General features: G+C 39.7%; 1 protein-coding gene across 1 annotated transcript in view; it reads right to left on the reverse strand.

Moving 5' to 3' along the window:
- Nucleotides 1-25,278, reverse strand: part of scospondin (subcommissural organ spondin) — an 852,118-nt gene that overhangs the window by 534,393 nt on the left and 292,447 nt on the right. The window contains 5 exon segments of the mRNA XM_034168739.1: nucleotides 6,122-6,292; nucleotides 21,514-21,560; nucleotides 21,679-21,934; nucleotides 22,134-22,304; nucleotides 22,441-22,638. Coding sequence (XP_034024630.1) covers nucleotides 6,122-6,292; nucleotides 21,514-21,560; nucleotides 21,679-21,934; nucleotides 22,134-22,304; nucleotides 22,441-22,638 — 843 coding nt within the window.

The following is a 25,278-nucleotide window of genomic DNA, read 5'->3' on the forward strand; positions in this document are numbered from 1 at the left end:
GCTCTATCTGTGGGCGAGCTATCCCACAATACCAAAATAGTAGAGATGTCGCTCCAACGAGACCAGTACGCTGAGCAGGGTGCAATGAAAGCTAAAACTTTAGAAGGACGCTCACGGATTAAATAGACTTTTAATCTGACCTGTTGCCAGAATTCGTCATCACAGATGAAAACTGTTCTCCACATGACACCCTTGTTTTGGAAGATGACGTCTGGAAATGCATTAATTCGTTATGATGGAAGTTAGTTATTAAGGGTTATTTAAAGGTTTGTTGTTTTTTTTTTAAGTTTTTAAATAGGTCCCTCAGTGTCTGTCTGCTCTGGGTGAGTTTCTCAGCCTGAGCTGGAGGACGCCAGGACTTTATCCCACCAACAAGAAGAAGAAAAAAACAAAAACAAAACCCCCCGCTAAATTAGACTGTTAAATTACACTGTTAACAACATGTTACAGAGGCAGGGTGACAACATTTTCCTTTCAGTTTTCCATAGTAAGACCCTTCTGGCATTTTCAGATTTATGTGATTAGACAAATATTTCACTCATAAAAGAAAATCAACATTCATCAACAGAACTGATTGTTTTACCCAAACTGAGTTTAACGTGATGTTCAATGACATCACGGTCAACTATGTCATTATAATAAGTTTCTAAGTTATAATAAGCTTTATTTATAATGCATCTTTCATTAATAAAAAATAAAAGGATAAATAAGAGAATAAAAACAGAAAATCTTAAGATAAAACCAAAATAAAATAATAAAATAGAATAAAAAGACTAAGATGCATCAGATTCAAATTATGGAGACCTGTGATAAGCCTGTCTAAACAGATATGTCTTGAGGCTTTTTTAAAAGCTTCAACAGTCAGGGAGGCAGTTCCAAATATGAGGGGCAGCTGAACAGAAGGACCTGTCTCCCTGCAGACACCTTTGAAACATTAAAAAAATAGTGTTTATGATTGATTGGCTGAGTTTATTCTGCAACATCAATATAAACATACAGAGGTGAATGTGTCAATGATACACTGATAACACAATGAAGCATAAACACTTATTTCCATTGTGGTCCTTGTGAAATTATCACTTGACAAAATACAGGGGCTTGATTGAACATGTACAAACTGTACACAAGACAACAGGATCTGATTAATTAATGTAAATAACAATACATTTATATACACTTTGCAGGATACCAACTGAACAACTGCAAATTATAAAAACAATGCTCATATGGCTGAGGGTATTTTGGCATTGTGTTATATTTTATTTAAATTTAGTGAAATAAACAAAGAGCCCAAATGGCAGCATCACATAGCTCAATGCTAACAGCTAATGTCGGCATGACCAAATGGCTCCTTTATGATCATTTTTTTTTACAAACATCTGTAATAATTGGCATAACAGCTCATGTAAGAACTGTGTGCTCCAGCTTTGCACTCACGTGAGGAACAATTTACTACACTGTAATCTGTTCCCACACAATTACTTTTTTTCTCTTACTTGTCAAGAGGTTAAGGGATCCAAAAAGTATGATTTGTTTTGGTTGGGGTAGTGTCTCACTGGGCCACTGTTGGGAGAGTAGTTGGAGATGGGAATTGCAACAAAACACACAAATCAGGGACAAATTCTCAGATGGTATCTCACTGAATTGGAACTTATGACACGTTAGCGTATGATGCCTGAATGTCGCACAGCAAAAATTGCAAGTAGTCCACGCACATACAGTAGTGCAAGTGCCACTCAAAATTGCCGCGCAGTCCTCTCATATGGAGTTAGATTTGACTCATTAATACCTGCAAATACGCAGAGGGTGAGCTACAAATAGTCCTTGATTTGCACGTGTTTTGCAATCCAAAAACACAAAATTGTAACTTGTGTTGGTTTTTACAAATAAATATGTTTGTGAATATATCTTTTTTTAGTTTGTAAAAAAAAGCCATTTGCAAAACTGAAAATTTTGTTTGTGAAGTGTGATTCAGCATTTGTGTATCACCGATCACACGCATTCATCGCTTTGCTCAGTTTCGTAATATTGAGACATTCTGAGCGCAAAACTGCTGAGTCACAAATACGTAGGTTGCTATTCACACTCCCGTTCAGTAGATGGCAGTGTTGTCCTATGCATTTTGCTGGGGGGGGTGAAAAGTGACCTCTGCATTTAACTCCATACTCTCACGAATGCTAAACAGCACTCACACGGCTGAAATGACAACATGTATGCAAGCAAGGCAAATTTATTTGTATAACCAGAGGTGTCAAATCCACCTTCAGAAAGTAAAAGCCCAGCCACATATTTGTTCCATCTTCCTAATAAACCAGGTGATTGTAATTAGTTCAGCTCTTGAGGCAGGTGGATGAGCTAATTATTGAGATCACCTGTTTTAGGCGCACAGGTAGAAACAACACATGGGAGGGTTTTGACTTTCTGAAGCCGGATTTGACACCTCTGTGTATAGCACAGTTCATACACAGGCAATTCAATGCAGTTTACAAAAAACAAAAATGCATCATTAAAATGACAATAAAAACATTTAAAAGACAAATGGCAATTACAATACAAAAAATAAAATATTAAAATAAGACTAATAAAAGTGCAGTCCGAACAATGAAGAGATTATAAAAGTAATTTATGAAAAATCTGCAGTGAATAAAACTGTTTTCAGCCCTGATTGAAGACCTCAGGTATTCAGGAAGTTTGTTCCATGGGTGAGGAGCAGAACAATGCAATGCTGCTTCACTTTGATTGGTTCTTGTTCTGGGAACACAATAAACCTGTCCCGGATGACCTGAGGGGTCTGAATGCCTTGTAGGGAACTAATAAATCTCGCATGTATTTTGGTCCATGCCCATTCAGAGCTTTATAGACCAGCAGTAAGATTTTAAAATCTATTCTTTGATTCACAGGAAGCCAGTGCAATGATTTAAGGGCCAGTGTGATATGGTCCAATTTGCTTGTGTTTGTGAAGCCTCTAGCAGCAGCATTCTGTATCAGCTGCAGCTGCCTAAGACATCATTACAGTAATCAGGATGGCTGTGGTCCGTTACTATGTTGTTAATATGTGAGATGGTCATTAATAATTAAGCAAAATAAATAAAACAATAAATAATCACAAAAAAACAGGAAGCATGGGCAGTGCACTCACCGACTTGCAGAATAATATCCAGGAGTTGTGCCTCATTAGTAATATTGTCCCTACTGGATCTACTGTCCTCTCCTCCCGGGAATGACCAGTATACAATCCTCCGGTTGTACAATCCTCTGCTGGCCACGAATCCCAGCGACTCAAGTGAGGGGTTACCCAGTGGTGGGCACAGTTCCGCTAATCGCTAATTACTGAAGCTAACCTTTTAGTTAGCGGATTAGCTTTTCAGATAACTTCAAAAACCATCAGCGGACCAACTGGCTTCTGATAAATTTAGTTCCAGTAACCTTTAGACCGCTAAAGTTTTTACATATAATGTTGGAAAACATTTATAAACCCTGTTGGCTCTTGTCTGCTATCTATTTTGCAGCAATGATGCAGCTAAGATTAGCTGAGCTCAACTCTACCCCAGCAGAAGGGGCCTGGCCGCTAGGCTGCTACAAAAAAAAAAACAACAACAGCAACAACAACAAAACAAAAACAAAAAAACAAACAAAAAACAAAAGTCATTACCCTTTACAGCATACAGCGGTCCAAATGTAATTAACCAAATTAATCTGGATAGTTTAACTACATTAATGTGAAGTCTGTCATTTGTACAAAATGGAAATATAACACAGATCTTTTAATTTTAAAATAATGCACTAATTCTGAAGTTTTGAACACTAACATACACGGATGCCAAATTGCATTATGGTAAACTGAGCCTCAGTTTCAATTTATTCACTTTATATAGCGGCAAATCACAACAGAGTTGCCTCAAGGCGCTTGCTTCACACAAAACAATTCAGAAAACAAATTCAAATGAATTATAAGATTAAAAAGCAAGACAGATCTTTTAATTTTAAAATAATGCACTAATTCTGATTTTTGAACATTAACACACACAGATGCCAAACTGCATTATGGGTAAACTGAGCCTGCGATCACTGATTGGTTGATTCATTTAACCAACACAAAACTTAACATGTGCATTGGTTTTTACAAATAAAAGTGTATTTGTAAAATGTCATTTTTTTCATTTGTTAAAAAAAGGCATTTGCAAAACTAAAAATTCTGTCTGTTAAGTTGTGATTCAGCCAATTTCAATTCAATTTCTCCACTTTATATAGCGGCAAATCATAACAGAGTCGCCTCAAGGCGCTTGCTTCACACAAAATAATTCAGAAAACAAATTAAAATAAATTATGAGATGAAAAAGCAAGACAGATCTTTTAATTTTTAAATAATGCACTAATTCTGATTTTAAAATAATGCACTAATTCTGATTTTTGAACATTGACACAGTGATTCAGCCAGGCAGCAACAACTGTGATAAAACTGGGCATCATTCACACTGCCATCCAGTAGATGGCAGTGTTTGATGCATTTTGACCCATCTACTAGATGGCATATTACATACCAGCATATTATGTTACTATGCTTTTTACTTTTTTACTTTTACTATGCTTTTAAATCTTATAATTTTAATTTGTTTTCTGATTTGTTTTGTGTGAAGCACCTTGAGGCGACTGTTGTGATTTGCCGCTATATAAAGTGAATAAAATGAATTGAAATTGAGGCTCAGTTTACCATAATGCAGTTTGGCATCTGTGTGTGTTAGTGTTCAAAACTTCAGAATTAGTGCATTATTTTAAAGTTAAAAGATATGTGTTATATGTTTACTTTGTACAAATGACAGACTTCACATTAATGTATTTAAACTATGTGGATTAATTTTGTTTATAAATCAAAACCATGCAAGTCAAACCTGCTTTCCTTTTGAGGACTTCGGCCTCACGGCTGAACCGCTGTATCATGTGAATGGAAATGGCTCTTCCTTACAGCAGCGGGCAGGATGAAGAAAGATTGAAGTGCTGGCTCTTTTGGATATGTTGGGTTTGTGATTGTCTTTGATTCCAAACAGAAGCATTGGTGGTGTTTGTACTCAAAACCAGCCTGTCAGTAGTTGAGTGTACCGGAGACAATACTGAAAGTTATCGGTTATCGATTAGCTGCAGCTTCCGCAAAATTTTTTTAGTGGTTTATCAGTTTAGCATTATAAAAGCTAACTTTGCAGTTAGCTGATTAGTGGTTATCAAAGCTAACTTTTTGGTTAGCTGTGCCCACCACTGGGGTTAATGACACAGAGTAAACATCACAAAATTCTTGCATATTCCCCAGCAAATGCCATTTGCAAGCTTTCGCAGTCCAGTGAAATAGTTCCCTTCCACTTTTTGATCAAGACTTTGATTTCTGCATCCACCAGGTTTTTGTATTTGTCTCCTTTCATTCCTCCATATTGCCAGACAGATACTGTTGAGAGTTCATGGACCCTTAATATGGTTTGTAACCATGTATGGTCATTTAGGGTAATTATTTGTCTAAATGAGTATTAATGTACAATAGCATGGAACTTTAGAATGCATCTGATTTGTCAAGGTGGCACAGGCCACACCATAGGACTTGAAGATTTGTAGTGCATAGTTGAAAGCTGATGCTGTAATTACTACACTTTGTAACTTAGAAGGCGTGCAACCTGATCACAAAGTAGGGCTCAAAGGGCTTGCATTTTGTTACTGCAGTAGTCACGGGTGTGCTCCAATAAATGTGTCATCTGTCATCTCCTTTAAGAGGCTGGATGATCAACAACATGACACAGTTATTTCAACAACAGACTCGTGAGAGGTTTTGTGATGAGTTAATGAATCTGTGCACAATGCATCAAACTGCATGAGTAGACAGCTTCCTCCAAAGCAAACTGGGTGAAGCTGTGAAGTTTTATAATGTTACATTAGTGTTTACTTTTCTTTCATTTCATTTAATTGTTGTGTGTTCTAGCAGACTGACTTCACTGCTTGTGAAGCTATGCTGTTGAGAGTTACAAGTTGAGAGGTAGAATGTTTGAAATATGGGTTGGGGTTAATGAGCTAGAAGAACCAGTTTTTATCTTGTAGAAATATGCACTCTGCTTTGAGTGCCCCTCTAGAGAATTCTTCTCACCAAAGCATGGCTCAATGCTGCAAGTATCAATCCCAACTCTGTCTCCTTTGCAGGGCTGGCCCCCATTTGCTGGAGGAGGATTGGTTCCTGAACGGTACCTTCTTCTCACACCAACATCACATGTTCGACTGCAGGTGCTCCACTGGGTCCAGCTGCTCCAACCACAGTCCACTAAGGAAAACACAAATGGAAGCTCAAGATAAAAACAGAGAAGGAAAGAATAGAATGAATGAGGGTAAGAGACAAAACCAGGGCTTGGGTGTGTCACCAGCCATCTTCACAACCAAACCTACACTGGTCAATGAAGTGTTATTTGATTACTCAGTATTTTAGACTATGTGCTGCTCAGAACCAGTGGTGAGCACAGTTCCGATAATCCAATAACCGATAATTAGCGAAGATAATGTTTTCATTATCAGATTATATTTTTAGATAACTTTAAAAACCATTATCGGACTAATTATCTTGCGATAAATTTTTGTCCAATAATTTTTAGACCGATAACGTGGTAAATAAAGCTGAACAGCGACAAATATTTATAAAACTTAAAATCAGTTGAGTACCTATCTGCTAAATGTTTCGTAGCTGATGTGTAATTCTACCCTCTGCAAAACAGAGAAGAGCTGCTTTAAGAAGAAACCACTCCATCCTCTACAGACCCAGCAGTGCATTATGGGTAGGATAGGGTAATCTCAGTACGTTCACGACATGAGAAATGCATTTGAAACACTCTGATCAGGCTCTATGGACAACAGCATTAAACTCTAGTGCCTAAAACTCTCATGAATATATTCTCTGGTTTTATAGACATTGTTATTGTGTCTGCGTTTATTAAATTCCACACATCTTAAATGTAGCAGACACAGATTATCTGGAATTTTGTTTTGGCAAGTTTTCAAGGTCTCTACTGCCATCTAATGGCCAGTAGTGTTCATTCGCCCTGTTGACGTATCCCATAATCCCTTGCATGCCAGAAAGTCACTGCAGTTAAACAACATATAGAGAATCAACACGATGACAGTTGTAAATGAATATTATACTGCAAAATGTAATTTGTTTATACTTTTCGTCACGTTAATAAGAGACTGCTGCATGATACCCTGAAAACTTGCTAAAACAATTATAACAAAAAATCCGTGTCTGTTGCGTTTAATCTGCGTGGAATTTAATAAATGCAAACCGAATTTCAGACATATTATATATATTAGTCTTAAACAAAGAGGACAGTGTTGTAAAGGACAATAATCAAGACGTTAAAGAACTTCACTTTCCCCCAGAATAACATGATCAGGAACCTGATAGAGTTGTGATGTCATCACGCGTGCGCTTAGGCGCTGTCTACCAGGATCTTGAAAATTTCTTTCTTTTTTTATACAAATAAAAAAATGACATATTTTACAAAAGCACATTTATTTGTAAACACCAACACATGTTACATGGATTCACTTGTGTTGATTTTTACATAGAATGAGTGTATCAGTATGAGCGGAAGCTTAGTTACCCATAATCCCCTTTGGGCATCTGTATGTTAATGTTCAGATCTTCAGAATTAGTGCATTATTTTAAAATTAACAGATATGTCTCATATATCACTTTGTACATTTTAAGAGTTTACATTAATGTAGTTATTCTATCCAGAATACTTTTATTTATAAAACAAAACCATAATTCAAACCTGCTTTCCATTTCAAGACCTCTGCCTCATCGCTGGACCATTGTATCCTATCAGGGTAAACAATGCTTTCCTACAGTAAGGGGCAGAGCACACAAAGATAGAAGCACTGGCTAATTGGCTGTTTGAGTTTGTGACCGCTGTTGTTTTTGTTAGAAGCTGTTTACATAAAATAAATGCAATAACAACATCTAAAAACCCAGAAAATATATACACAAGAGTTTTAGGCACAATATAAAAATAGTTTTATGTTGCAATGTTAATGGTGTTGTCTGTGTGCAGTGGTTAAAGTGCAGCGTGATCAGACCGTCTCAATGCAGTTCTCAATGTTACAGAGATCTCACAGCGCGGTGACCTCTCCGGCGTTTTGTGGGATTTGAAACGTCAATAGGGCGAATAGCCAACATCTATGTGTCAAGACAATATTGAGTGCACGTTTTACAATATAATAAAACGTGTGCACAATATAATAAAACGTGCACACAATATAATAAAATGAGCGCACATTCTCTCCACATGCAAAACATTTTGTGATGACACTTCCAGGGCTCTGTAAAAATGCCTGTTTTTACAAATAAAAAATGTAATATTTTACAAAAACACATTTATCTGTAAACACCAACACACGACACACATCACATTGTGTTGGTTTACATAATGAATGGCTTAACCAATCAGTGTTTAGCAGAAGAGGCCCATTTTACCTAGAATCCTTTGCGATCTGTCTGTTTTTTACAAAACTTCAGAATTAGTGCATTATTCAACATTAAAAGATATATGTTATATTTTAACTTTGTACAAATGACAGAATTGACATTAATGGAGTTATTCTATCAGTATTCATTCTTATACACCAAACCATAACTCAGCAGGGCTTTATTTTCCAAGACCTCCGCCTGACCGGAGCGTTGTGATTGGGTCAAGAGCTGGGTGTTGTGGCTGCTCTCAGCTTGCGCCTGTGATGGAAGCCATGTAGTAAACAAGCGCTTCTAGCAGAGGGCAAGATGGTCAAAGACAGAAGTGCGGGCTCATTGTTTGGGTCTGTTATCACTTTTGGTACTACCAGAAGCGATCGTGGGGTTAAAACTCAAATTCAGTTTGGTAGTAGTTGCAAATGTACCAGAGACAATACTGGAATTTATTGGTTATCTGTAACTTCTGATACATTTTTTGGGTGGTTTATCGGTTTATCTTTATTGAAGATACAACTCCAATAACAGAGCTGTGTTTGCTTTAATATTATTACAACCCCTGGCAAAAATTATGGAATCACCGGCCTCAGAGGATGTTCATTCAGTTGTTTAATTTTGTAGAAAAAAAGCAGACCACAGACATGACACAAAACTAAAGTCATTTCAAATGGCAACTTTCTGGCTTTAAGAAACACTATAAGAAATCAAGAAAAAAAGATTGCGTCAGTCAGTAACGGTTACTTTTTTAGACCAACCAGAGGAAAAAAATATGGAATCACTCAATTCTGAGGAATAAATTATGGAATCACCCTGTAAATTTTCATCCCCAAAACTAACACCTGCATCAAATCAGATCTGCTCGTTAGTCTGCATCTAAAAAGGAGTGATCACACCTTGGAGAGCTGTTGCATCAAGTGGACTGACATGAATCATGGCTCCAACACGAGAGATGTCAATTGAAACAAAGGAGAAGATTATCAAACTCTTAAAAGAGGGTAAATCATCACGCAATGTTGCAAAAGATGTTGGTTGTTCAGTCAGCTGTGTCTAAACTCTGGACCAAAAACAAACAACATGGGAAGGTTGTTAAAGGCAAACATACTGGTAGACCAAGGAAGACATCAAAGCGTCAAGACAGAAAACTTAAAGCAATATGTCTCAAAAATCCAAAAATGCACAACAAAACAAATGAGGAACGAATGGGAGGAAACTGGAGTCGTCTATGACTGAACTGTAAGAAACCGCCTAAAGGAAATGGGATTTACATACAGAAAAGCTAAACGAAAGCCATCATTAACACCTAAACAGAATAAACAAGGTTACAATGGGCTAAGGAAAAGCAATCGTGGACTGTGGATGACTGGATGAAAGTGATATTCAGTGATGAATCTCAAATCTGCATTGGGCAAGGTGATGATGCTGGAACTTTTGTTTGGTGCCGTTCCTGTTATGTGTTGGATGCAGGACGGAGAACCGACCAGCGTTTGAAGGACCCAGTATGAAATAAGCAGAGCAAGTTACAAAGGATAACAAAATTTAATGACATAACAGTGATGTGGAAAAGAACAAACAAATAAGTGCGCGGTCTGCGAGGTGATAATACGGTGCGCTCCCAGCTGCACAAACGGTCCAGAGCCAGAAACAGTTCGGACCCAAGGACCCCGCCGACACCCCCCAGGTGGCCGCGACAAACCGAGTCTGTGAAAGAAGAAACCATCATGTGAGTCCACACTCCACACCCAGAGAGACCACTCAAAGGTGTACATAAACAGCAAACACTTCCTGGCTTAATTACTAATCAGCTTCCCACCCTGCAGGCATGGAACACCCTGTTCACATACTCAAACTGCAGTGGAAGCTGATTAAACGACTAACATAACAGCTCAATATAATAAGGTGTGAGGGACACCACATTTACTGACTGTACTAATGTTAGTCACAAAACCTAACGTACCTCAGGAAGTGTGCTGACGAGCGTGAGACCTCACCCCCTCCTCTTTCACAGACCATGGCATCAAACCTGGACGTTCTCTGCATCCATAATGATGAGATGGCTCTCAAGACGACGATCTCACCCGTCTGGTCACAAGGTCGAGTCTCTGGCAAATACACACTGTGTACTCCAGACTTAAATGCCACCATGCTCCAATCCGTGTAGATGCACCACAGCTGTGAGTCCTGACGAGCTGCACATGATCAGCCTCAGGTGATCAGGGTGAGGTCCTGATAACTCAGCCACACAGCCACTCAGTCCTAAACGCGTGCCACCTGGAAGGAAAAACAAAAGACAGAAACAGAAGACAGAAACAAAAAGCAGCCAGGCACGCCAGGCACCCCAGCCACAACAGTTCCAATGAGATTTATAAAGATGATTGCCTGAAGAGAACATCTAAATTTCCACAGTCACTGATGATATGGGGCTGCATGTCAGGTAAAGGCACTGGGGAGATGGCTGTCATTACATCATTAATAAATGCACAAGTTTACGTTGATATTTTGGACAATTGAAAGGATGTTTGGGGAAGATGAAATCATTTTTCAAGATGATAATGCATCTTGCCATAGAGCAAAAACTGTGAAAACGTTCCTTGCAAAAAGACACATAGGATCAATGTCATGGCATAGGGTCAATGTCAACGAGCAGATCTGATTTGATGCAGGTTTTAGTTTGTGGGATGGAAATTTACAGGGTGATTCCATAATTTTTTCCTCAGAATTGAGTGATTCCATATTTTTTTCCTCTGCTTGGTCTAAAAAAGTAACCGTTACTGACTGTCACAATCTTTTTTTCTTGATTTCTTATAGTGTTTCTTAAAGCCAGAAAGTTGCCATTTGAAATGACTTTAGTTTTGTGTCATGTCTGTGATCTGCTTTTTTTCCACAAAATTAAACAACTGAATGAACATCCTCCGAGGCCGGTGATTCCATAATTTTTGCCAGGGGTTGTAAATTTTCAGTTATCTGATTATCTGTTATCGAAGTTAATTTTTTGGTTATCTGTGCCCACCACTGCTCAGAACTGTTTGGAGCTTTCAAACAACATTGGATCAAATACTACCATGAGCTACACCTGCAGTGTCTCTATCAGTGCTGCAGCCCAGAGGCTCCGGCAGCAGGTTAATGTTAAAGTGCACATCTCCATCTCTTCTTTAACTTTTATGTTTTGCTGATTCCAGATTATCATGAAAATTGAATCGTACCTTCAAGCCAAAAAGACATGGATGCCGTGCATTTTTTCCAACTTTCAAAGTGAAAAACTGAATAGGTATTTAGCTGTGAACACTAAACATGTTCTCTAATCACTACTTTAGGTGGCACCAAGAATCTTGGAGTCCTCTATGATCGGGACGTGTCTCTTAGTGGATGTATGCACATGCACACATATGACATTTTGAAATCTCAGTCCCATTCTCCCACTTTCAGAATATCGCAAAAATTGGGCCTCTTCTGTCTCAAAAAGATGATTAAAAAAACGAGTCCATACATTTGTTACTTTGAGAATGGACAACTCCAACTCCTCTTTATCAGGATGTCAGGAATTCTCCAAAAAAACACTCTCCAGATGATCCAAAGCACAGTTTTACATGTACTAATAGCAGTGGTGGGCACAGCTAACCAAAAAGTTAGCTTTGCTAACTGGTAATCAGCTAACCGAAAAGTTATTCTTTTTTAACGCTAAACTGCCTAAAAACGTATCGTAAGCTATAGATAACCAATAACTTTCAATTTTGGCTCAAATACGCTTTCAGCTACTAAGAAGCTGATTTTGAGTTTAAACACCACCAAAGCTTCTAACAAAAACAACAGCGGTCACAAACTCAAACAGCCAATTAGCCAGTGCTTCTATCTTTGTGTGCTCTGCCCCTTACTGTAGGAAAGCATTGTTTACCCTGATAGGATACAATGGTCCAGCGATGAGGCAGAGGTCTTGAAATGGAAAGCAGGTTTGAATTATGGTTTTGTTTTATAAATAAAGTATTCTGGATAGAATAACTACATTAATGTAAACTCTTAAAATGTACAAAGTGATATATGAGACATATCTGTTAATTTTAAAATAATGCACTAATTCTGAAGATCTGAACATTAACATACAGATGCCCAAAGGGGATTATGGGTAACTAAGCTTCCGCTCATACTGATACACTCATTCTATGTAAAAATCAACACAAGTGAATCCATGTAACATGTGTTGGTGTTTACAAATAAATGTGCTTTTGTAAAATATGTCATTTTTTTATTTGTATAAAAAAAGAAAGAAATTTTCAAGATCCTGGTAGACAGCGACTAAGCGCACGCGTGATGACATCACAACTCTATCCGGTTAGAGAGACAAGGTTTCTTTCAATAACAAGAACTGTCAAAAAACTTTCTCGTGTGTGGATGGAATTGTTTGGCGATAGGAATCGCCTTTTGAATGCTTGAATAATGATGTCAGTCGCACAAAGAAACCAAGTAACAGTGAAAACATGTTCGGTGCGGTGTCATAACGCATCAATCAGTCGCTCCGTGAGGCGTCATAAAATCAAGCCTGGTTCACATGGCAAGATAATTAGGCCGATATCAGACCCGCTCTTCCCCTTCCGACAATCTTAAGGATGCCCCGACAATCGTGATGATGCTAAATATAATCTTATCAGATATTCCTGCCATGTGTGGTGTGTTAAGAAGGACGTGAGGAGCTAAATGTGAAATGCAGCCAATCAGAAAGCGAGGTGTCTGACCTGGGAATATTCGTGTGTGAAATCTGTTTGTGTGTGTTGTTTTTACCATGCGGCTGACACCACACACTGTACAACTAAACCTGTCAGATCTATGATATTGTTCTATGCATTTTGACGCCGGTTATATCACATGGCCTGAATCACAATTTAACAGACTTTTCGGCTTTTGGAGAAGCAACCTGGGCTTCTTCTGGCATTTTTACATAAAACAAACACAATAACAATGTCTATAAACCCAGAGAATATATTCACAAGACTTTTAGGCACAATATACAAAGAGTTTGATGCTGTTGTCTGTGTGGAGCCTGATCAGAGGGTCTCAAACACATTTCTCCTGTCATGAACTTTTACCCAGAATGCACTGTGCACACACCATGTCCACACTAAAACCTTTAAAATTAGTCCAATACTTTAAAACTAAGACATACGAGGTCTCTTAGATAATAAACCGACCCTTTTATTATTTTTTTTAACTATATGGATTTGAATGACATGCGATTACACCAATCATGCTTGAACCCTCGTGCGCATGCGTGAGTTTTTTCACGCGTGTCGGTGACATCATTTCCCTGTGGGCAGGCCTTGAGTGAGATGTGGTCCCGCCCTCTCGGCTGAATTCCTTTGTTTCACACGCTGCTCGAGACGGCGCGCGTTGCTTTATCAAAATTTTTTCTGGACCTGTGAGGAATATCCGAGTGGACACTATTCGAGAAATTAAGCTGGTTTCTGTGAAAAGTTTAACGGCTGATGAGAGATTATGGGGTGTTTCTGTCGGTGTAAGGACTTCCCACGGAGCGGGACGTCCTGCAGCGCTTCCAGGCGCTGTCGTCGGCCTGTTTCGAGCTGAAAACATCCTAATTTAAGGCTTAATTCACCCAGGACATCGTGAGAGAACAGAGAAGATTCAGAAGAGGCCGGCATGAGGAATTTATGCGGACATTCCACTGTTTAAGGACATTTTTTTAATGAAAGACGTACGCGCAAATTCGCCGAGTCGTTTCCGTGACGACTCGGCAAATCTGTGTGCGCCGCGACAGGAAAAACACCTCCGTGTTGAAAACCATTTGTAGAATTCAGGCGGCTTTTAATGGCTTTCAACAAGTGAGTAACTGAGAAATTGTTTAACAGCTTGGGCATGTTCCAACTTGCCCGTTAAGATTTCCAACGGAGGTGTTTTTCCTGCCGCGACCCCCCGCGGTCGGGTCCAGCCCGACATGCGACTCTGCCCGCACGTTCTTTCATTACAAAATGACCGTTAACAATGGAATGTCCGAATAAACTCCTCATGCCGACTTCTTCTGAAAGTTCTCTGTTCTCTGATGACTTACTGCGTCAACAGAGCCTGAAATGTGGAAGTTTTCAACTTGAAACGGCGAGACGCTGCCGCCTCGAAGCGCAGATTGCCATCAGGCGCCGTGGACCGTCCTTAAAGCGACACTACCAGACCAAAATCTCTCATCAGCCGTTAAAATTTTTACCGAAAACCAGCTGAATTTATTGAATGGTGTCCACTCAGTTGTGCCTTACAGTTTTGAAAAATTTTTTTATCAAACAAAGCAACAGTCTCTGAGCCATTCCTAAACAATGAAAAAAATCGACGAGCGGGTGGACGACTCCTCACTCAAAGACTGCCCACAGGCGAATGACGTAACCGACAGGCGTGAAAAAACTCTCGCATGCCCACGAGGGTTCAAGCATGTCTGATGTAATCACACGTGATTCAAATCCATATGGTTTTTGAAAAAAATAATAAGGTCGGATACTTTTCTAATAGACCTCGTATATCTGATATTTTCACTTCATAAAACTTCAGACGTGACGTGAATTTAAATAACTTGTCCGAAATTAGTTTGGTTAAATTTTTTACCATAAGTTAAAACTGTATGCCTCTGGATGACTTAGGTGATATTGCCAGCGTATCACTATGGGGCCAAAAGAAATGAGTTTTTTCTTTCTTTCCTTCTTTCCATGACGAGTTCTCCTTTGCCTGTAGCGGACAGAGTGGTTTCTTCTAGAACTAGCTCTTCTCTGTTTGTAGAGGATAGAACTGCGCATCTACTACAAAAAGCTATGTCTGCAAAACTGTTAGCGGACTAAAAATTATCAGACCAAAACTTATTTGAAGATAATTGGTCCGATGATGGTTTTCAAAGTTATCTGAAAACTAATCCAATAATGAAAACATTATTTTCGATAATTAGCGGTTCACAGATTTGCAGAACTGTGCCCACCACTGACTAATAGGATCTAAGGAAAGAAATTAGATTTGGTCAATGACTCCCAGCATTATCTTCATTGTCTTGGCTGCTTCTATTTGGTGTCTCCACAGCAAATAATCAGTTTCCATCTCCCTCTGTAACTTCCTATTACACCAGCCACATGCATGTCCTCGCTTAACACATTCATAAGTAAACCTTTTCTTTGGCCCCCCTCTTCTCCTCTTGGCTGTTCAGTCTATCCTCAGCATCCTTCTGTACATGTCCAAACCATCTTAATCTGCCTACTCAAGCCTTGTCTTCAAACCTTTTGACCTGTGCTATCCCATCCCGAATGTTGTCAATCTTCGTCACTCCCAAAGAAAAATCGCAGTATCTTCAGCTCCACTTGTCTTTTTGTGGGTGCCAAAGCCTATAACCTGTACAACATAACTAGCCACACCAGTCTGTAAACGTGCCTTTTCATTCTTGCGGACAGCCTTCCATCAAAAATCATTCCTGCCATACTCCCTCTGCCCTCTTTTCTTCACTTTTCTACCACACTCTCCATTACTGTGCATAGTTGACCCCAAGTACTTAAACTAATCTAATCTACCTTTCCCACCTCTATGCTTTGGAGAATCACTATTCCACCAGGCTCCCTCTCATTCACACACATCCATCTGGCTGCGACTGACTTTCATTTCCCTTCTCCCCAGACCATTTCTTCACTTCTCAAGATTCATCTGAACTTGCTCTCTAGTCTCACTACAGCTCCCAGTGCCATTTGCAAACATCATAACCCATGGAGACTCCTGTCTGATTATGTCCATCAATCAACCTGCCCATCACCACTGCAAACAAGAAAGGACTCAGAGGTGATCCTTGGTGTAATCAGACCGCGAATGCACCATTCATTCCGACTGCACATTTCACAGATGTCACACTGCCTTTTTTTATATATATATATACAAGGTCTGTTAGAAAACTATCCGACCTTTTTATTTTATTTTTTTTTTTTTAACTATATGGATTTGAATCATGTGCGCTTGCATCAGCCAAGCTTGAATCTTCGTGCACATGCGTGAGTTTTTTCACGCCTGTCAGTTGCGTCATTCGCCTGTGGGCAGGCTTTGAGTGAGCACTGGTCCACCCCTCTCGTCGGATTTTCATTGTCAGGAAAATGGCTGAGCGATTGGAGCAGCGCTGAATCAAATTTTTCCAGAAACTGTGAGAGACAGCCAGGTGGAAACCATTCGGAAGATTCAGAGTGAATCCGTGTTGGAAACCATTCGGAAGATTCATACGGCTTTCGGTGGCTTTTCAGTCGAGTGAGTATCCGAGAAAGTGTGTAACAGCTGGGCATGTCACAACTTGTCCTGTGAGACTTCCAACATGGATGTGCTTTTTGTTGTGCGCCGTGAGCGGCTCTGTCCCGACGCGCAAATTCCTCCGCACATCTTTCATTACAAAATCTCCTGTAACAGTGGAATATGCCACAAAAGTACTGATGTACACCTCTTCCACAATTTCTCTGGTAGTCAGATGACGTCCCGGATCAACATAGCCTTCACTTTGGAAATGATCTGGTCGTTTCAGCCTGTCGATGGCCGCTCATAGTGCGGCGCGCCCTGTGCCGCTGTGGGCCATCTTTAATCTGGTTGTAATGATCCTTAATCTGTGTGACACCCAGAGTATCTTCACCGAAAGCCGTTTGAATCTTCCGAATGGTTTCCACCTGGCTGTCTCTCACAGTTTCTGGAAAAATTTGATGCAACACTGCTCCAGTCGCTCAGCCATTTTCCTGACAATGAAAATCCGACGAGAGGGGTGGACCAGTGCTCACTCAAAGCCTGCCCACAGGCGAATGACGCAACCGACAGGCGTGAAAAAACTCACACATGTGCAAGAAGGTTCAAGCTTGGCTGATGCAAGCGCACATGATTCAAATCCATATAGTTTTTTAAAAAAAAATAAAAAGATCGGATAGTTTTCTAACAGACCTCGTATATCCTGCACCATCCTCACATACTTCTCTGCCACTCCAGATTTCCTCATGTAATACCACAACTCTTCTCTTGGTGCCCTGTCGTAAGGTTTCCCTAAATCCACAAACACATAAAGCAACTCCTTGTGGCCTTCTCGACATAAAACCATATTGCTGCTCAGAGATCTTTAGCTCTTTTCTAAGAGTAGTTTCCACCACGCTTTCCTCTAACTTCAAGCTGTGGCTGATCAACATTATGCTTCTGTAGTTACAGCACACATTACCCTCATTCTTAAAAATCAAAAACAGTCCATTTCTTATTCAATCTCCAGGGCATCCTCATGCATTCCAGCATTTTTTAAACAATCTGATTAAAACCTCCACTGTTATGTCTCTAAAATATTTTCATGCCTCCACTGGTATGTCTTCTGAACCAACTGCCATTGTACTCTTTATCCTCTTCACAGCTGTCCTCACTTCATCCTTACTAATCTGTTGCACCTCCATGTTTCACCTGGCTGTGGGAGACACACAGCTATAATGGGAATTCACCAGTTGTCTACATGGGTGACTGGCATCCAGGACCCAAAATGGTTCTGTGGTATCATGGATGCAGTGCAGCACCACCACATGCTCCCAGACTTTACTTACACTTTGTGATTTATTCTCTCCATATCATCCAGCCTTCTCTCCTACTTCTTTTCTTCATTCATAATTTCTTCAAAATATTCCCTCCACCTTCTCAACACACTGTCCTTACTTGCCATTCATTCTTTCATCCATCTATACATACTTACTCCAATTAAGGGTCATGGATGTTGGAGCCTATCCCAGCAGTCATAGGGTGAGAGACAGGGTACACCCTGGCCAGTTTATCAATGGTCCACATACAGACAAACAAGCACATTCACACCACATGCACACCCATGGTCAATGTAAAGTTTCCAGGCCAATCAACCTGCATGTCTTTGGAAGTTGGAGGAAGCCGCAGCACCCAGAGGGAACCCACGCAAATACGGCGAGAACATGCAAACTCCACACAGAAAAGCTTAGGCAGGATGCCATGCCATGACCTTCTTGCTGTGAGACAACCAACAGTGCTAACCACTAAGTCACCGTGTCACCACAACTTGCTGGACATCCTTTCCAGCCCAGTTGCTCTGTCTGACCAAATGGTACAAGTCCTTTTCTCCTTTAATGTTCATAACTCATTATATACCCTTTCCTCAGCCCGTCATCTTTTTTCACCTTTCGCCACATCTCCTTGTTCTCTTGTCTACTTTCATCATTTCTACAACTTTCCAAATTCTTTTTCGCCAACCTTTTTCTCCTTATACATCTTCTTTTTTGATTTGATTTGATTTATTTGGCAATAACATACAAGTACATAAAACACATACATACAAGATATAAAATTGCCGAGGATAACACAAAAAAGCATAAACACTTATTTCCATTGTGGTCCTTGAGGAAAAAAAAAATAATTAATAGCAAACAAAATTCTGATAACTATCAACTAAAAGTTTAGACATAAAAAAAAATTCCTTAACACTTTTCTTAAAAACATCTTTAGGCCTTGACAATTTCACAGAAACAGGGAGATCATTCCATAATTTAACACCAGTGTAACTAAAAGAATTCTTACTAAAACTACCAACATGATTAACAAAGAAAGATGCCTGACTATTTCTAGTACGGTTAATAGAAGATAACTGAAAATTAGATTTCATATCATCAGGAGTGTTGTTATCATAGATATTATACACATGACTTAACTTTAACTGACTTACTTGATACTCAATCGGTAACATACCAACCTGTTTAAAATATACAGCCCCTACGTGACTATGTGGGGGAAGATTTAACATAAACCTAATAACCTTATTCTGCATGAGCCACTTGCAGTCTGGATTTAAATTTCTCAGAAAAACCACTGTACCAAGCAGAACAAGCATAGTCAAAGTGGCATTGAATCAGAGCAGAAACCAAGAGTTTCTTAGTTTTCAAATCAAATTTTCGAGCATTTCTGTATAAAAGTTTCACTTTCTTTGAACATTTTGAAACAACTTTATCCGAAATAGCATCGCCTGAGAGAGACTGATCCAACATTATGCCTAAATAAGTTACTTGCTGCCTTGATTCAATGTCAACTCCGCCGCACTTGACTTGTAAACTACTACACTTTTTTAGCCTGTGCTTTGATGCAAACAGTATTGATTCCGTTTTACCTAGGTGCAATGATAGCTTGTTATCTATCAACCATTCTTGGACTGCAGCAAGCTCGGCACTAAGGGTCGCCTCTATCTCCGACACGTCCGTACCCGAAAAAAGCAGTGCTGTGTCATCTGCGTAAAGCAGCAACTTACACTTGACAGCGCCAGGCATGTCATTGACGTAAATCAGGAACAGAAGCGGCCCCAGTATCGACCCCTGCGGAACACCACAACTGATAGAACGTTCCCTGGATATAGTTCCATTCCACTAATGCCTGGTTCACATGGCAGGATTTTAAAATTATCTGTAGGTTGCCAAATCCTGAGAGACCACACGCGTGGAGATAAAAAAAAATCATAGATCTAACGAGTTTCGTTGTGCAGTGTGTGGTGTTCAGCCACATGGTGAAGTCAACACACCACACACGAACAGATTTCACACACAAATATTTCCAGGTCAGACAGGAAATCTCACAAAATGCCTCAAGATTAAATGTGACTTCAGAGTAAACAGATGGAGATACTTTGTGGACTATTTAAAACAGAGGGAAAAAATGATACAAAAAGAAAAAGAAAAGGCGTTCTTTATAGGGGTACAGACAGCACGACCACCGGAGTTTCTGGTAAGTCAGAACAGCTGTTTTGATTTTATTTTCCGCTCCATACGCCTGTCACCTGGCTTTCTGATTGGCTACACATCACATTCAGAAGGCTGCGTGCTCGTTTGTGGTCGAAGGACACCACACACACTGCGATATCGGGCCAAGACAAACCAACATGTTGAATATCCCCAATTGCAATCAGAGCGCTCCTGACGTCCTTCCAAGCAGATCAGAGTGCTCTTAACACACCACACATGGCAGGAATATCTGATAAGATTATCTTTCGTGTCATCACGATTGTCGGGGCGTCCTTAAGATTGTCCGAAGGGGAAGATCGGATCCAATATCGGCCTAATTATCCTGCTGTGTGAACCAGCCTTAAGTCTTGTCTTTCTTCCTCGGTCCAGATGTCACACCCAACACATTCATAAGTTGTCTTCCTCTCCATGTCTGCAGTAGTTCTCCTGTTGTCTAGAATCACTTCACCTCCATCCAGTGTCTGTCTCACCACCTCCCTGATTTTCACACAGCAGTCTTCCATTTCAACTTCTAGCATCTGATCCTTGGTTCAGGTCTCATGCTCTTCCTCTCCTTCACCCCTGAAGTCATCCTGAATGTGTCTGGCTGTGTATGTGCTGGCTCTGCAATGGACAGGTGGCCTGTCCAGGGTATACCCCTCCTCTTGTCGAGTGACCACTGGGACACGCTCCAACACTCCCTCCCCACCATGTGACCCTTAACTGGAATAATGGGGAATAGAAAATGAATGAATGTAATAATACTTTGTCTCTATGTAGCATGCATGATCAGCTAACAGATTGCAGCAACGTGCTTCAGAAAATCTTTAGGATGCACCTGAAAAATAAATAAATAAAATGCCACAAGTACACAGAGACAGAAACTCGGTCCCCTCTGACCGAGCTTTTTCTGTTGTGGCTCCAAAGATGTGGAACGATCTACCACTCCACATAAAGCTTCACTTTCTTCACTTCACTTTCTCACTTTCTGTTTTTAAAACCAATCTTAAAACCCACTTTTATGCACTGGCTTTTAACCCAGAATGAGATCTCGATCTGTTTTGGTTGTTTTAACTGATTTTACTTTTTTCAGTTTTAATTTTTTTGGGCTTGTTTTTTATTTGTACTTTGTGGTTTGTTGCTTTTTATGTCCCCTCCTGTACAGCACTTTGTTCAGCTGCAACTGTTTTTTAAAGTGCTTTATAAATAAAGTTGATTTGATTTGAAACACTGACACATGACAAAGTAGAGATGCTGTATGGACTGAAAACAGCAATTACAAGCACTCACCAGGGCAGGGTGCTGTTCCACATTCCATTTCTCCATCAATGCAGGTACTATTTAAGATATGCACAGCATGAAAATATTTCAGAAACGGCAGTGCATTCTGAAACATACAACTGTTTTACATTAAATCTGATGAATTTCTTCACCATATGTGATGTTTTAAATTACCAATTATTGCAGGTGTCCATTGGAAGCACAGCACCAGGTGGATACAGCTCCCCCTGGTGGTAGCAAAAGCATTGTTCCAATCGAACACAGCTTCCATTAAGCAAATAGAAGCCCAGGGGGCAATAGCAGCCGTCGTAACAGGCTGTGGAACACTGCACCTCAGCGGACATCACGTCCAAACAGACCCGTGGACATGCACCACCATGATTCTCACACTCAGTGACCGTCATGTACACCATGCCCTCTGGGCACACACCTAGGTAGAGGGGAATAGTCATCAGAATAAACACTTCAAAAGGGTTAATGTACCGAAATTAATTCCATGAAGATGCATTTGTTGTTCATGTCAAGCATGCAGTCACAGGTCAAAGGTGAAACACAATTCAGCATGTTCACGAGATGCTTTTTTTTTAATGGCCTACAACACTTGGGGAATCCAAGATTATGTATAATACCTGAGCAGGGATGAGAGTTACAATCTCTTGTCTGTACGTGTGGTCCAGGGCAGCTGCCGCCCCCATGTTGTACTGAGGGTGAATTGCAGAAGCGCTCTCTCATTTGCACACCAGAGTCACATTCAGATGAGCACTGAGACCACGGTGACCATGCTGACCATCTACCATTCACTGGAGATATGCAAAGAAATTCAGTACTTCATTTTTTTTTGGTTTTATTTTGCATACTTGAGCACAAAACACACAGAAAACAGGTAAAATATGAACACAGGTGTTTCCTGTGGATTTGTATGCACATCTATCATACCTGGGCAGTATACTGTGTTGCAAGGTTCTTGATGCTCACTGGCTCCCTCACAGGGCATGTGCGTGACATTGTAGGCTGTAAGTGTGTGATTGCAGATGCGAACTCGTTGTCTGACACCCACATCATCGACATGGTGGAAACACGTCTTACTGCACTCCGACCAGCTGGTCCATTTACTCCAAGCTCCAGTTTTTTCCACTGAACAGCAGAAAACAGTAATTTGATTACATCACTGTCAGTGACCACAGTTCAGCTGCTAACAGATATTTAGCACAGCAAATTTTTTCATTAGCTGATTAGCTTATTAGCTAAATCTGAAAACCATGAGCAGACGAATGTCGTTCTACTGAACATATTTGTGCTAAGTCAGCTATCATTTTTTGAATAAATCAGAACCTTTATGGGCCCAGAAATAACAAAATACCGACATGGACTCTCCAGCAAGACCATGAAGCCATAAGAATTAATGATCAAAAACATCTGTAAACCCAAAATTCATACATGTGTTCCAGTTGAGGTTTACATACGAATCCTTATTTATTTTCTGAACCTCTTTATTTCAGATAAGGGTCACATATATTGGGGGGGGGGGGGGGGGTATCTGATAGGCTTGTCACACCTTGACAGTTTAGCCGGCGTATGCTGACTTATGAAACATTTTGTGAATACGCTGGCTACGTCAAATAAGATATGCATGATGATTTAACCAGCATATGCTGACAGCCCCATTTCCACCGAGTGATCCGGGTTGGTACAGCACGGTAAGGTATGGGCTGGAATGCCTACGTCTGGCTTGGCTTGCGTTCCTACCACCAGCAGAACCCGTTTGTTTGGCAGGCGGAACATGTAGATGTTGACATGCACATCACTGAAAGCCCAACATGTTGGGGAAGACTACTGTTCCAATCGTCTTCCACAACATGTCTTGGTCAACCAAGGAAAAGACATTTTGCCTGGAGGCCTATTACACCAACAACTCATATCATTTGGAGCACAACTTAGGAAGAGCATGACTTTTAAGCAAAGTGGCCAACATAACAAACTTTGGGAAATGATTGTACACAGACTGAAGTTTAAATCTAGTAAATTTCAAGCAATTTGCTGGACCTTTGTAGGATTTATTACAATTTTTATGGGTTGTTTTTTTTGGGTCACCCTGTATATGCAACTGTCATCGTGGGAACATCAAGCAGCTTGGAGATGGTTTTCTAGCCCTTACCTCAATAATTGTCTTTCTCATCTCCCAAGACAACTCACCTTCATTTTCTCTGGACCATGTTCAGTGTGGTACACACCATGATACCAGAAAGCGCAATAACTAAGTTTTTTACTCTTTAAAGATGGACCAATTACATTTGAAGACACCTGTGATGCTAATTACAGGACACAGGTTAGATTAACATATCCCTATGGTTAAATAATTATTTTCAGTCATTTCTAGGGTACCAGCTTTTTTCTCCAGGTTGGTTGCAATAGATTGTTTTTTGAAAATGTTTCAGTCGAACGAGCATTAAAAAGCAATGTCTAATTTTCATTAGTTAATTTTCAGTAAATTTTTATTCATTATTACTTTTATCAGTTATTTCAGGGACCATTGTGTTTTTTTTTTCTGTCTTTAGCAGAAAGGTACCAACAATTTTCTCCGTGTGTGTGTATGCACATCAGTTGATCTTGGCATTACATTTTCAGGAACTACCTTGTTTTTGCTGCAACATATTTAACATTTCATGTTTGAGAGAGAGAGAGAGAGAGAGAGAGAGAGAGAGAGAGAGAGAGAGAGAGAGAGAGAGAGAGAGAAAAGACAAAGCTAAATTCATATATTCATATAATAAAAGTTAGCAGTAGCTTCAGGTAAATGTTAAGCAGTTTATTGGTTGGTGTTATCAGAGGTGTAACTGTGAGTTAGCACATTAGCAGTATTGAAGCTACCTTTTGGTTTAGCTGTGCCCACCACTGGTTCCTGTTGAGTGATGAGTAATAAATTTAAGAATTCAATGAACATACAGCACAAACAAAAATACTTTTGTCAATAATAACAGTGCCTAAACCTAAAAGTGACAAAATTAATGTAGTTACATTACGTCCGCCAAGGACATAATAAAATCATCAGTGTTTATTTGTCTGACTGTTAGCAGGATTATGTCAAAACTCCTGCATGCTAGACCTGTTCAAAATATCAAATGTTACAAAATCTTTTGGGTCACATGTTGTTCTTGTTCCACTAATAAAATAAAAGATCTGTGCCTAATTTTATTGTAATCAGACATTGTTTAAGGTCTCCCACAAAGCAACAATTTTCCCTAAACAAGCAAAAAGGGGAGACAACTTCCAGTAATGTTCTCCTCTGGGTGACCAATCAACCACCACTTTTTTGTGATTGGAAGCCAGGGGTGTGAAATGAAAATTGTGAAATCTGAGGAAAATTTGCATCGGGTCGAGCCGGGGTCTAGGGCTCATGGGGCCCCAGAAACCAAAATAAAATGGTATCTAATGATACACTATCAGTATCTCCTGGAAAGAAGTGCATATTTAAATGATCCTAGATTCAGCCTCTCATTTGAACTGCCAATGATAATGTTGAAATAACAGAATTGGATGTGGAAGTAGTACCTGGAATGATTTTCCTTTTAATTGTAAACCAAGTTATGCATCAACTCAGAACAGTTAAACTACATAAAATTCATAAAGACTGAAAAAAAAAAACTGTTAAAGCATTTCAAAAACCACAGCTAAAGCTTGGAGAATATTTTGAAAATCATGGTAAAATATCAATAACATAATTATCCTAAAAAAGTCATATATTGATGTGTAAATTCCTGAAAATCTATTCAAAGCCAC

The sequence above is a fragment of the Thalassophryne amazonica genome, chromosome 1 (genome assembly GCF_902500255.1).
Source record: "Thalassophryne amazonica chromosome 1, fThaAma1.1, whole genome shotgun sequence".
Classification (NCBI taxonomy): Eukaryota; Metazoa; Chordata; class Actinopteri; order Batrachoidiformes; family Batrachoididae; genus Thalassophryne; species Thalassophryne amazonica.